The sequence below is a fragment of the Nematolebias whitei genome, chromosome 12, assembly GCF_014905685.2.
Source record: "Nematolebias whitei isolate Nwh7 chromosome 12, NemWhi1, whole genome shotgun sequence".
Lineage (NCBI taxonomy): Eukaryota > Metazoa > Chordata > Actinopteri > Cyprinodontiformes > Rivulidae > Nematolebias > Nematolebias whitei.
Window position 1 is genome coordinate 18211502 of NC_056509.1, and position 12864 is coordinate 18224365.

Consider the following 12864-nt stretch of genomic DNA (forward strand, 5'->3'; position numbering starts at 1 on the left):
ACTCCCCATTATATAAATATATACTCCCCATTATATAAATATATATAGAACTACCACTCCCATAGGTTAGAGAAAGTGGGCCTGAGATTGGAAAGTCGCAAGTTCAACTCCCAGACTGACATAAAAAAAAATTGGGTGGAAAAGGTGAAACACCCACACCTGCCTCCACCCTCATTTGCTCCACTCTGGGCCCTTGAGCAAGGCACTTAACCCCCAACATCTGCTCCCAGGTCTTTCTTGAAAATGAGTTCTCATGACTCAGTGAGACTAACCTGTATAAAAATATATATTCACACATATACTGTATATATAGGTGTGTGTGCATATATAATGTATATATGAACACACACACACATTTTTAAACAGAGAATAAGGGACAACCTGACATCAGCAATAAATAAATAAAACTTTATTTTCAAAAATATGCAGTAAGAATACTGTTTAAGAAATCAGAAAAGTGAAAACGATCCGTCTCTTCATCCTAAAGATAAAAGGTTTTAACTGATAATTATGTGCCGTCCTGTTCGGACGGGTCAGCATCAAAAATGTGTTCCTTTACAAACATCAGCGAGTTTCACACAGAATATAAAGACCAAAAATGACTGATCAGTAGAAAATACTTTGTAGTTCCCAGTGAGAGTCCAGTAAGTTTGGGGGTAGAAAAAATGTCACCAGAAGTGGGAAATAATTTGCATTTCTGAAGAAACTGTAGTCCCAAACCTGTGGATGAGTTTCTCCTGCTGTCCAGAGGACAAAATAAGGCCTCGACAATGTTTCAGAAAAACACACCAGGTCAAAGACTGCAGGAGAGCACAGATCCTGAACCAGTTCTCCTGTGGGAGGTAGACATCAGTAATATCCATGTCCTGTAGTAGTGATTGTGACGTGCTGCTAAAACAAGGTGCAGCAGAGAGAAGAGGCAACCTCTCACCAGATGTTTCATCATCAACATGACTGAGTTCACGGAGTTCTGATTCTCAAAATTAACAACCCAGAGCCAAATGTTTTCAGAAGAAGTGATCATTGTCCCAGTTGTTTTTTTGATGATCCAGAACGGACTTCTTGTTCCTGTTAGCACCAGGCTTCATGCAGCTGTGGACAGGTGCACCGCGCCACACATCTGGTAAAGGTGCAAATCTGTGTCAAAACACTCCAGCACACACAAAGAAGAGATCAGGTGTCCATCTTCTCCTGCCTCTTGAAGAGCTTCATGAGCTGGTGGAACCTGTGAGCGATCTGAAAACACAGAGTGGGTCGTTACTCTTCAGCTCAGACGGAGCAGAGACACAAACACAAAGGTTAAAGGTCGTCTGGCGCTGGGCTGCCACTGACTGCTCCATGTTGGTGTTTAGGACGTTTAAAACTGCACTCCAGGCCATGCCCGTCATTTAGTTGCCCCCACACAGCCCCCATCTCGACCCAACCAAATGTTTACTTTTAATTATGGCTCCAAATGAGCAAAAACTGTTGAAATTGTAAAAAAAAATAAATTATTAAATAAGTGGCCATGTTTTGATTTGCGAGCATTTTCTTGTCTCGTTTTCAGAATAAAGTCATAAAAAAGGCACAACTGCTTTAGTTTTAAACTATAATTACTGTAATGATGGAATCTAAAGGTGAATTATGAGCCAATATGTGAAGAACTTTTATTTTACCAAAGGAAGGACCGTTTCTTTAATCTAAAACGAAACAAACAAAAAGACAAAAACAGGAAGATGTTTACTTGGAGAAGACGTACAGGCAGGTTTTAACCCTCCTGCTGCCCTGGGGTCAAAATGACCCACGAGGTTGCAATATTAAAACTTTTATCCCCATCCCTAACAAATTTAAAAAACTATTTATCAGAGGCTGCTGACCAACAGTTAGCATAGATGCTAACTTACAGCGGACATGATTAGCCTCGTTTATCGCAGGAATTGACCTTGTTCCAGTTACTAATGCACATGTGTAAAATCAGGTACCGTGTCCCCATCAGAATCTTCCATGTCTGCAACGTGACACATCTGACACCAGGTTTATCACCACCCTGCTGCTGGGATGGGAGGTGGTCTGCAACTACTGGAAGCCCTGGTGAACTGTTAAGTTTATTTTGAAAGAATTATAAAGTGAAAACTGTAACTACTTTGAGATTCCGAGAGAAAATTTGGCATGTACACCCCCCCCCCCCCAAAATAAAAAATAAAAATGCTAAAACCTCCAGAGAACCCCCACACGTTCAGAGGCCTTTTGGGGACCCCCTCATAAATGTTGTTCAGCCTGGTCAGACACTGGCTCACCTGGCCCGATGGTTTGCTGAGTTTCTCGGAGAGTGCAGAAAAGGTCTCCCGTGAAGCACCTTTCATCTTGAGGTCCATCAAGATGGTTCGATCTTCATGCCTGAATGAGCAGGAACAAAGAACCTTAGCTTCACTTTTACCATGAAACCTTTATATGTTCTTTATATGTTCACACCAACATGAGACACAACAAGCAGAACACTGATGTCCCCTGAGGGTGAGGGACTTGAATAGTGAATGTTTGTAGTTTTACAGATGTTTTTCTGGACTGGAACTGAACAGAGAATGTAGTAAACCTGAATGTTTCTGCTGCAAGATGTTCAGGTGGGGAGGAGTTACACTGTGGAGAACAGAGGCAGGATTTATTTATTTTTTCTTTTCTTGTCCGAGGCGGCGCAGTGATAAATCCTGACCACCACCAGGAGCAATGTTGCAGCCAGGGGTGGCCATCTTGGCAGCCATGTTGGATTTTGACGTGACAACCCATTTTTCTATGGTGACCTTTCTTACACATAAATGTAGCTAATATGCACCTGAATAAAAAGTGGCACAAACAGTAGCTTATATTTCAAGTAATCCAGCTCATAAAGAAAACATGTACAGTATTCAACAATAATCCAGGTATACAATCCAACATTTTTCAGTCAGGTCGAAACGTTTCAGCACAAAAAAAGAAACTGTCCAGATGACCTGACTGAAAAATGTTGGATTGTATACCTGGATTATTGAGCATGGACTTTGTTGTTTTCAACCAGTTTGACACGACTGTCAACAAGGAAGAGGGCCGGCAATGGAGGAGGGGGCGTACCAAAGAGACCATCTTAGCACCAACAGAACTGGTTTGTTCCACTTTGGAGTAAGATGTTGGGGGAAGAATCAGTTTTGTTGTGTTTCCGTGACTGATGAAGTCTTCCGGATCAAAGGCGAAACGTTTCAGCACAAAAAAAGAAACTGTCCAGATGACCCGACTGAAAAATGTTGGATATACAGTAGTCCCATCGCTACTTTGCGGTTCGACTTTCGTGGACTAGCTCTTTCGTGGTTTTTCAAAGTAAGACTGGACATGACACACAGTTGGCTGATTGATGGATGAACCATGATCAGAATGGAATTTTTCATTTAAAATAAACTATTTTAAATGATTTAGCACCTGCTGCACAGACCTCAAGTGCAGGGAGAACCTCTCTCCTACAGCGTGTCATGATCTCCGCTCTCCATCACCTGCCAGCGATTGCAGTGGAGGTGGGCGTGGCTAAGAGCGGCAGGAGGCAGAGAGCGAAGTTCATGACATGCTGTGCTCTTTTAGAGCGTTTAGAGTTTAGAAACATGGCTTAGAATATTGCAAGAGCGTGAGAAGGGTTTAAAATGCCTTAATATAAATACAAATACCAAAATAAACTACCACTACTACTACTATTACTTATACACCATGGTTTTTCCACTTATCGCAGGGGGGCTGGGAACGGAAACCCTGTGATAAACAAGGGACTACTGAATGCATATATGGTGGCAGCCATCTTGGATTTTGATATGGCAACCCAACTTTCAACAGGAACATACTGTACATACTAGGGATGCACGATATTATCGACATGGTATCGGCCGATATCAGCATTAAATTTCAATATCGGAGATCGTCCATTCCATTAAAATAACTTGCCAATACAAAAGGCGCTCCTTTTGCCTGCAGCGGCAGCACAAAGTGATGACGCTGCAGCGCAACACGATGACGTCACATGCACCTACCCAAACTCACGGCGGAGAGGAAAATTCTAAATGTCGGCGGTGTGAAAGTTTTATTTTCGTTGGTGAGGGTGTCGGATTCTGAAGATTTATGGACTATGTTGAGCCTCGCTACATCGTCCCCAGTCAGAGATATTTTTCAGACGTAACTTTACCCGAGTTACAAGCCGTCATTTCCGACGTCATTGAGAAGCTAATAGTTGATAGCACGACTTGTTGGGTGAGTTTTACCACAAACATTTGGATGTTGTGTTAGCCCCGTTAGCATGATTAGTCTTACTGCACAATGGATAGAAAAACTTTGAACTTAAAAGTCTGTCCTTCATGCACAGGAGTGCAGAGGATCCCACACTGCAGCTATAGGAACCTGGAACAAACCTCCACAAGTGAGACAGCATCACAGGTGACTAATGATAATTAATAACATTTAACACTTTTCATTTAATATAAGTTAAAGTGCTATACATATGGCTGTTACTGAATATATGTCACCAGCTCTTACAGCTGTTGCACAATTTTTGTAGCATATAGGCCTAAATAAGAGGATTATGTTCTGACAAAGGAACGCATATAAAATATTGGTATCGGCATCGGCCGAATAAATTTTAACATATCGGCATATCAGACATCGGCCAAAAATCCAATATTGTGCATCCCTAATTTATACATTTACACCTAGATGTCTAGAAGTCCGTACCTCACTTATTTCTTGAATTCTCTTGCTCACAACACAGACAAACAGTGTTTTCAATTTCCCCTACACAACAAAAACCATTTGTTCAGTAAAATATTTGCATTTCCTCAGGTCAAATAGTTGTGGCCATCTTGAAATATGATGACTCCAAAAGTTAACTGTCAGTGCGCTTCCAATAAACTGAGTTTCAGTAAAACCCATCTATGAGTTCATGAGATATTTTGCTAACAAGCAGAAAAATGAAAACATCCACACAGAAAAACATCATTGTTAGTCTTTCACTTTTGGAGAATAAAAACAGAGAAAACAGTAAGTTGTGAGTGGGTAGTTGTGTCTTTAAGCCAGCTGAAAGAAGTTAGTTAAATGATCTAGCCACATTTCTTTAACCTAAAAATTAATGTTCCATGTGCATAAAAATGAACCAAAGTAAAGCAGAAATGCACATACCCTCCCACCACTTCTGATACAACTTTCATTTTAAAAGTAGAGAATGACATTTGCTTATAATACATGCAGGCATTATTTAAAATTGTTATTATTAGCTTTTATTTAACCAGGCAAACCCACTGAGATCACAGATCTCTTTTGCAAGAGAAGCCTGGACCTGAAGGCAACCTAACATGTAGGTTTCTGACTGTGAGAGAAAACTGGAGTACCCAGAGAAAACCCATGCAAACACGAGGAGAACATGCAAACTCCCAACAGACCCCCAGGTCCAAACTGGGGATTAAACCCAAGACTTTCTTTCTGAGGCAATTTAACCACTGAGCCATTGCACTGCCCAACAGTGACTTTTTTGGTTGAGCACTTCAAATTTAAAACCACATCAAATCAGAACAGTTTGTCGGCTACTGACCTGGTCCATGCCATGACCACCTCGCCCTTCTTTTTAACGACGTTCTTCGCAGACACTCTGCTGGGTGACAGAGCTACAGGGGACAATTTGGAATCGATGTCTTTCTTGGAAGGAGATGCCTCCTCTAGACTCTCCTCCTCCTCGCTCCTGGACCTTTTTCTTTGCAGTTTTTCTAAGGGCTTCTTTTTCCTCTTTGTTGGCGAGCTGCTTGTGTCGATGGTGAAACTCTTCTCAATCTTAGACTCGTTGGTGCCATCTCTGTCCAAGTCAAAGACAGGCACCTGGCTCTGTTCACTTGCATCGGGGATTTCAGTGGTGTGTTGCACACAGCTGTTGGACTCAGAAGGTGAAACTTTGGAAATATGTTCTTGATTCTTTGTATTATCCGTAGCAGTACAATGGTGAGAAGTGGAGAAAGAACTGATTCTACAATTATCTGTAGGATTGTAATCCGGCAGGTTCTGTTGAGTAGAAGAACTTTGGTTTTTGTCAATTGTATGGTTTAGAAGAGTTATAATCTCTGCCTGGCTGTTTGAGGGATTGTTTCCACAAGGTAGATTGCTACAAGAACTAGCAGCCTGGCTGTCCTGAGCAGAAACATCGTCTCTGCATTGATTTTTATCAGTGAACGTTCCATTAATGTTCTCATCAGCAGTCTGCAAGATGTCCGCCTGCGTGTTTGTCTGTCGAATTTTTATGATGAAGTGATCGTTAGACTTCTCCATCACCAGCGCTTTCATTGGCACTTCAAGCTTGAAGCCAAAAGGAGTTGCGGGGGTTTTGGTCATCATGCTGCTGCTACAGGAGCTGGAGTTGTCAGTATCAAGAGCCAGGTGAATGTCCTGCTCTGTTGCATCTTCCTCGTCTAGCAGGGCATCTTCACTTATGTGTGCGCTGACTACGCTGTCCGGAGTGGAGATATGCATGCTCGAGCTTGATGGCTGCAGGAAGCTAAGGTGGCTGTCGGACTTGAGAGGCGATGGAAGGGTAAGAGAGACAGCCAGATCTTCTGCTAGAATGGAGTAGGACTTCTGTGATACCTGCAGTGGGTCTTTTTCTGATGGAACCTCTAAAAGACAACTTTCATCAAACAACGCTGGGTTTAAACGCATCTGGTCTTTGACTCGTGGGGATAATAGTTTGCGAGGTGAAATGCTGCTCCACGTTGCAATAAGTTTGTGCGGAGTATCAAACTTGGAAGGGGACGTGAACTTAGAAGGTGTGGTGATACTGAGGAATCTCTCTTCATCTTTCCTTGGTGTACTAAGAGACCAGGCAGCTTGGTCTCCGGTGAGCCCACTGCCTTCTAACAAGTCTGATCCTTGGAGGAGACATTTGAATATTTCTCCCATCTGAGAATCTCTCACCAAGTTGTACGTCAAACTGGAAGTTTGCTGTTCTGTGAGGAGTTCAAAGTCCGTTTTGTCAACAATGGAGCAATTTTGAGAGACCATTAAAGAAGTTATTCTATTTTTCTCAGGAGTCGAGAGAAGACCTTCACATTGGAGGTTCTCAGCCATACTTTGGGCACTTTGGTGGTTCGGTGGAGGTAAAACAGCATTACTGTCTTTTTCTACAAATGTCATTCGAATGTCTTTGCCTCTGCTTCCTAGGCCTGTTTTGTAAGGAATCACGGCACATGAACAGACCTGACTCAGGCTGGAAATAGAGAGATGTGGCTCCTTCTGTGGTTTCTTTACAGGAGCCTGTTGGGAATCTCTTTTCTCTTCACCAGACCCCTTTTCCTCAGCTGGAGCTTTTGCTGCTTTGCAAAGACTCTTCAGTGCTGAGGTTATATCCTTGAATAAATATTCAACTTGGGTGTCTACAAAATCCCACAACTTTTGCTTCAAATCAACTGACTGCTGTTCAAAAAGACGTTTCACAATGCCGCTGTTTACCACTTTGCTGAAAACAGAAGATATTAGTTTCTTCAGCTTGGACTTTAGCTCCTCTGCCTGAAAGCAGATTTGGCCAAAATGAGCACCATCCACAAACTCTAAAAATGATTTCTCAAAATTGTCCATCACACCATAGAAGCTCTTCTTTGGAAAAGTTTTATGAAGCTTCATGTACTTTTTCCGAATCTCAGTGCGAACCAACTTAAACTTCTCCATTATTTCTTCTATGGTATAAAAGGAGTCTTTGCTTCCTGCAGGGCAAACGGTTTTAAAGCGACTCTTGGGACTATGTGTCGACACGCCGTCTGCTTCAGGAGTTTCTTCCAAAGCAACTGGCTTTTCTGCAGATTTTCTCTTTAAAACGGACGGAGAGCTCGGTTTGTTTTTGACTGGCTCGGTTAACTTTGGCCTTTTGGCAGCAGGAGCAGGCACACTTAACGTGGTCTCTTCACTTTCACTTAAAATTTCTCCTTCCTCCAGCTCCGCATCAGACCTGCTGGGAGGCAGCACAGACACCTCATCTACCAAAATCTCTGTTTCATGGTTAGATTGAGAACCTGGATATTTGTTCTCTTTGTTTACGTCCAACTTTTTTGAGGTAGGATCAGAGATGATGGAAAAATCTGCAAAGGGAAAACAGAGAAATAGTAAGAGTCTATCAGTATATATAATATGTTATTATAACCCAGTCCAGATGAAGAACAGAGCTGACTACACAAAGTCTTGTGCAGACGTGACTGTCCTTTGTGACTAAGCATCCCTATAAGAAAATGACACGACTATTCCACTATGTCAAGTAGTTATCAACCTTAGGGTGCATTCACACCAGCCCTGTTTAGTCCGCTTTAATCAAACTCTAGCTCGTTTTCCTAGAAAGTCCGGTTCATTTGGGGAGGTGTGAACACGCCATCGAACTCTGTCACGGAACAAAAAGGCGAACTCTGGCTCGGGCTAAAACCTAGGTCTCGGTCCGGCAGAAGAGAACTCCAGTGCAGTTTGAGTACAGTGTGAATGTAAACAGACCCGGCCCCGCTCCACAAGCAAGAAGTGGAGTACAGCGCAGGGCAAACAAACACACATTTCTCTTACCTCATATGGAGCCGTCGGCTGCCTTGTGTGAAAAACAATATTCTCCATGGTCTTCTGCCTCATCTTCTGCTCACGTTGAGTCCATTTTTGAAAAATGACAAAATGTAACTCCTAAAACTTGATGCCACTCCGTTTTTGTTTTTATTTCCAGAAGAAAAAGAAGTGTCTTCAGAGGTTTTTGTGTTTTTTCTTTCAGTAGTTCTTGGTGCAGCGCCCCCACAGACGAGTGAGGGAACAGGTTGGTTCAACAGGTTGACTCGACTGCACAGTGCAGTGTGAATGCAAACGCACCAGCTCAAATGTAACAAAATGTTATGAATATTGGTCCCCAACCGAACCGAGTCTACCGGACTATCAGGTGTGAATGCACCCTTACTGAATATGATATCAGCCATGACACCAATCATAGAGCAGAGTATAAAGAAAAGGGAAGACGTCTCAACTAGGCTTGTCACAATAACAAATTTTGCTGGGAGATTGTCTCAGAAATTATTGCGATAAATGATAATATTGTTTGAAATTTGACAAGAGTTAGTAATTATTTATTATTTCTGATTTGCTTTTGGAATTTAAAGAGAAACCAATTAGTTTAATCAGCCCCCTGTTTTCTAGCTGTACAGGTCCTTCTAAAAAAGTTAGCATATTGTGATAAAGGTCATTATTTTCCATAATGTAATGATAAAAATTAAACTTTCATATATTTCAGATTCATTGCACACCAACTGAAATATTTCAGGTCTTTAATTGTTTTAATACCCCTCCATGGGCTGCCACCTTACTGTGGTGGAGGGGTTTGAGTGTCCCAATGATCCTAGGAGCTATGCTATCAGGGGCTTTATGCCCCTAGTAGGGTCACCCATGGCAGACAGGTCCTAGGTGAGGGACCAGACAAAGTGCAGCCCAAAGACCCCAATGATGAGAAACACAAATGGACCTAGTGTTCCCTTGCCCGGACGTGGGTCACCAGGCCCCACTCTGGAGCCAGGCCTGGAGGTGAGGCACGCGGGCGAGCGCCTGGTGGCCAGGCTTTTACCCATGGAGCTCGGCCGGGCACAGCCCGAAGAGGAGACGTGGGTCCCCCTTCCCATGGGCTCACCACCTGTGGGAGGGGCCAAAGGGGTCGGGTGCAATGTGGGATGGGTGGTGGCCGAGGGCAGGGACCCTGGCGGTCTGATCCTTGGCTACAGAAGCTGGCTATTGGGACGTGGAATGTCACCTCACTGGTGGGGAAGGAGCCTGAGCTGGTGTGTGAGGCTGAGAGGTTCCGGCTAGAAATAGTCGGACTCACCTCTACGCATGGCTCGGGCTCTGGAACCAGTTTCCTTGAGAGGGGCTGGACACTCTTCCACTCTGGAGTTGCCCCTGGTGAGAGGCGCCGAGCAGGCGTGGGCGTACTTATTTCCCCCCAACTTGGTGCCTGTGTATTGGGGTTCACCCCGGTGAATGAGAGGGTGGCCTCCCTCCGCCTACGTGTGGGGGGACGGGTTCTGACTGTCGTCTGTGCTTATGCACCAAACGGCAGTTCAGATTATCCACCCTTTCTGGAGTCCTCGGAGGGGGTACTGGAAAGTGCACCTTCTGGGGACTCCCTTGTTCTGCTGGGGGACTTCAATGCTCATGTGGGCAATGACAGTGAGACCTGGAGGGGTGTGGTTGGGAGGAACGGCCCCCCTGATCTGAACCAGAGTGGTGTTCTGTTGTTGGACTTCTGTGCTCGTCATGGATTGTCAATAACGAACACCTTGTTCAAGCATAAGGGTGTCCATATGTGCTCTTGGCACCAGGACACCCTAGGCCGCAGTTCGATGATCGACTTTGTCATCGTCTCATCTGATCTGCGGCCACATGTCTTGGACACTCGGGTGAAGAGAGGGGCGGAGCTGTCAACTGATCACTACCTGGTGGTGAGTTGGCTCCGATGGTCGGGGAGGATGCCGGTCAGACCTGGCAGACCCAAACGTATTGTGAGGGTTTGCTGGGAACGTCTGGCAGAGTCTCCTGTGAGACGGAGTTTCAACTCCCACCTCTGGGAGAACTTTGAACATGTTCCGAGGGAGGTGGGGGACATTGAGTCTGAGTGGACCATGTTTCGTGCCTCTATTGTCGAGGCGGCTTACCAGAGCTGCGGCCGCAAGGTTGTCGTGCCTGTCGCGGCGGCAACCCTCAAACCCGATGGTGGACACCGTCGGTGAGGGATGCTGTCAGGCTGAAGAAGGAGTCCTGTCGGGCCTTTTTGGCCTGTGGGACCCCGGAAGCAGCTGATGGGTACCAGCAGTCCAAGCGACATGCGGCTCGGGTGGTTGCTGAAGCAAAAACTCGGGCATGGGAGGAGTTCGGAGAGGCCATGGAGAACGACTTCCGCACGGCTTCAAGACGTTTCTGGTCCACCAGAAGAGGTCTGGGTTGTGACCGAAAGAATGAGATCTCGGATACAAGCGGCCGAAATGAGTTTTCTCCGCAGGGTGTCTGGGCTCTCCCTTAGAGACAGGGTGAGAAGCTCGATCATCCGGGAGGGACTCAGAGTAGAGCCGCTGCTTCTCCACGTCGAGAGGAGCCAGTTGAGGTGGCTTGGGCATCTGTTTAGGATGCCTTCTGGACGCCTCCCTGGTGAGGTGTTCCGGACACGTCCCACCGGAAGGAGGCCCAGAGGAAGACCCAGGACACACTGGAGGGACTACGTTTCTCGGCTGGCCTGGGAACGCCTCGGGATTCCCCCGGAAGAGCTGGCCCAAGTGGCTGGGGAGAGGGAAGTCTGGGCCTCCCTACTTAGGCTGCTACCCCCGCGACCCGACCCCGGATAAGCGGAAGAAAATGGATGGATGGATGGATGAATTGTTTTAATACTGATGATTATGGCATACAGCTCATGAAAATCCAAAATGCCTGTCCCAAAAAATTAGCATATCATGAAAAGGTTCTCTAAACAAGCTATTAACCTAACCATCTGAATCAATGACGTAACTCTAAACACCTGCAAAAGATTCCTGAGGCTTTTAAAAACTCCCAGCCTTGTTCATTACTCAAAACCGCAATCATGGGTAAGACTGCCGACCTGACTGCTGTCCAGAAGGCCATCATTGACACCCTCAAGTAAGAGAGTAAGACACAGAAAGAAATTGCTTAACGAATAGGCTGTTCCCAGAGTGCTGTATCAAGGCACCTCAGTAGGAAGTCTGTGGGAAGGGAAAAGTGTGGCAGAAAACGCTGCACAATGAGAAGAGGTGACCGGACCCTGAGGAGGATTGTGGAGAAGGGCCGATTCCAGACCTTGGGGGACCTGCGGAAGCAGTGGATGAGTCTGGAGTAGAAATATCCAGAGCCACCGTGCACAGGTGTGTGCAGGAAATGGGCTACAGGTGCCGCATTCCCCAGGTCAAGCCACTTTTGAACCAGAAACAGCGGCAGAAGTGCCTGACCTGGGCTACAGAGAAGCAGCACTGGACTGTTGCTCAGTGGTCCAAAGTATTATTTTCGGAGGAAAGCAAATTTTGCATGTCATTCGGAAATCAAGGTGCCAGAGTCTGGAGGAAGACTGGGGAGAAGGAAATGCCAGAATGCCAGAAGTCCAGTGTGAAGCACCCACAGTCAGTGATGGTCTGGGGTGCCATGTCAGCTGCTGGTGTTGGTCCATTGTGTTTTATCAAGGGCAGGGTCAATGCAGCTAGCTATCAGGAGATTTTGGAGCACTTCATGCTTCCATCTGCTGAAAAGCTTTATGGAGATGAAGATTTCATTCTTCAGCACGACCTGGCACCTGCTCACAGTGCCAAAACCACTGGTAAATGGTTTACTGACCATGGTATTACTGTGCTCAATTGGCCTGCCAACTCTCCTGACCTGAACCCCATAGAGAACCTGTGGGATATTGTGAAGAGAAAGTTGAGAGACGCAAGACCCAACACTCTGGATGAGCTTAAGGCCGCTATCGAAGCATCCTGGGCCTCCATAACACCTCAGCAGTGCCACAGGCTGATTGCCTCCATGCCACGCCGCATTGAAGCAGTCATTCATGCAAAAGAATTCCCGACCAAGTATTGAGTGCATAACTGAACATGATTATTTGAAGGTTGGCATTTTTTGTATTAAAAACACTTGTCTTTCATTGGTGGGATGAAATATGCTAATTTTTTGGGACAGGCATTTTGGGTTTTCGTGAGCTGTATGCCATAATCATCAGTATTAAAACAATTAAATACCTGAAATATTTCAGTTGGTGTGCAATGAATATGAAATATATGAAAGTTTCATTTTTATCATTACTGTAGTGAACTTAATCTGGTGTCACGACTAAGCCTAAGGTCAAAA

General features: G+C 45.1%; 1 protein-coding gene across 1 annotated transcript in view; it reads right to left on the reverse strand.

Annotated features, from left to right (window-relative positions):
* Window positions 1-1147: 1147 nt before the first annotated feature.
* The window catches only part of casp8ap2 (caspase 8 associated protein 2), a 30762-nt gene continuing 19045 nt past the window's right edge, over window positions 1148-12864 (reverse strand). The window contains exons 7-9 of the mRNA XM_037685297.1: window positions 5570-8093; window positions 2277-2376; window positions 1148-1236 (exon numbers count right to left, since the gene is read on the reverse strand). Of these exons, the coding sequence (XP_037541225.1) occupies window positions 1174-1236; window positions 2277-2376; window positions 5570-8093 (2687 nt within the window). The 3' untranslated portion in view covers window positions 1148-1173. The remainder of the gene's footprint in view (window positions 1237-2276; window positions 2377-5569; window positions 8094-12864) is intronic.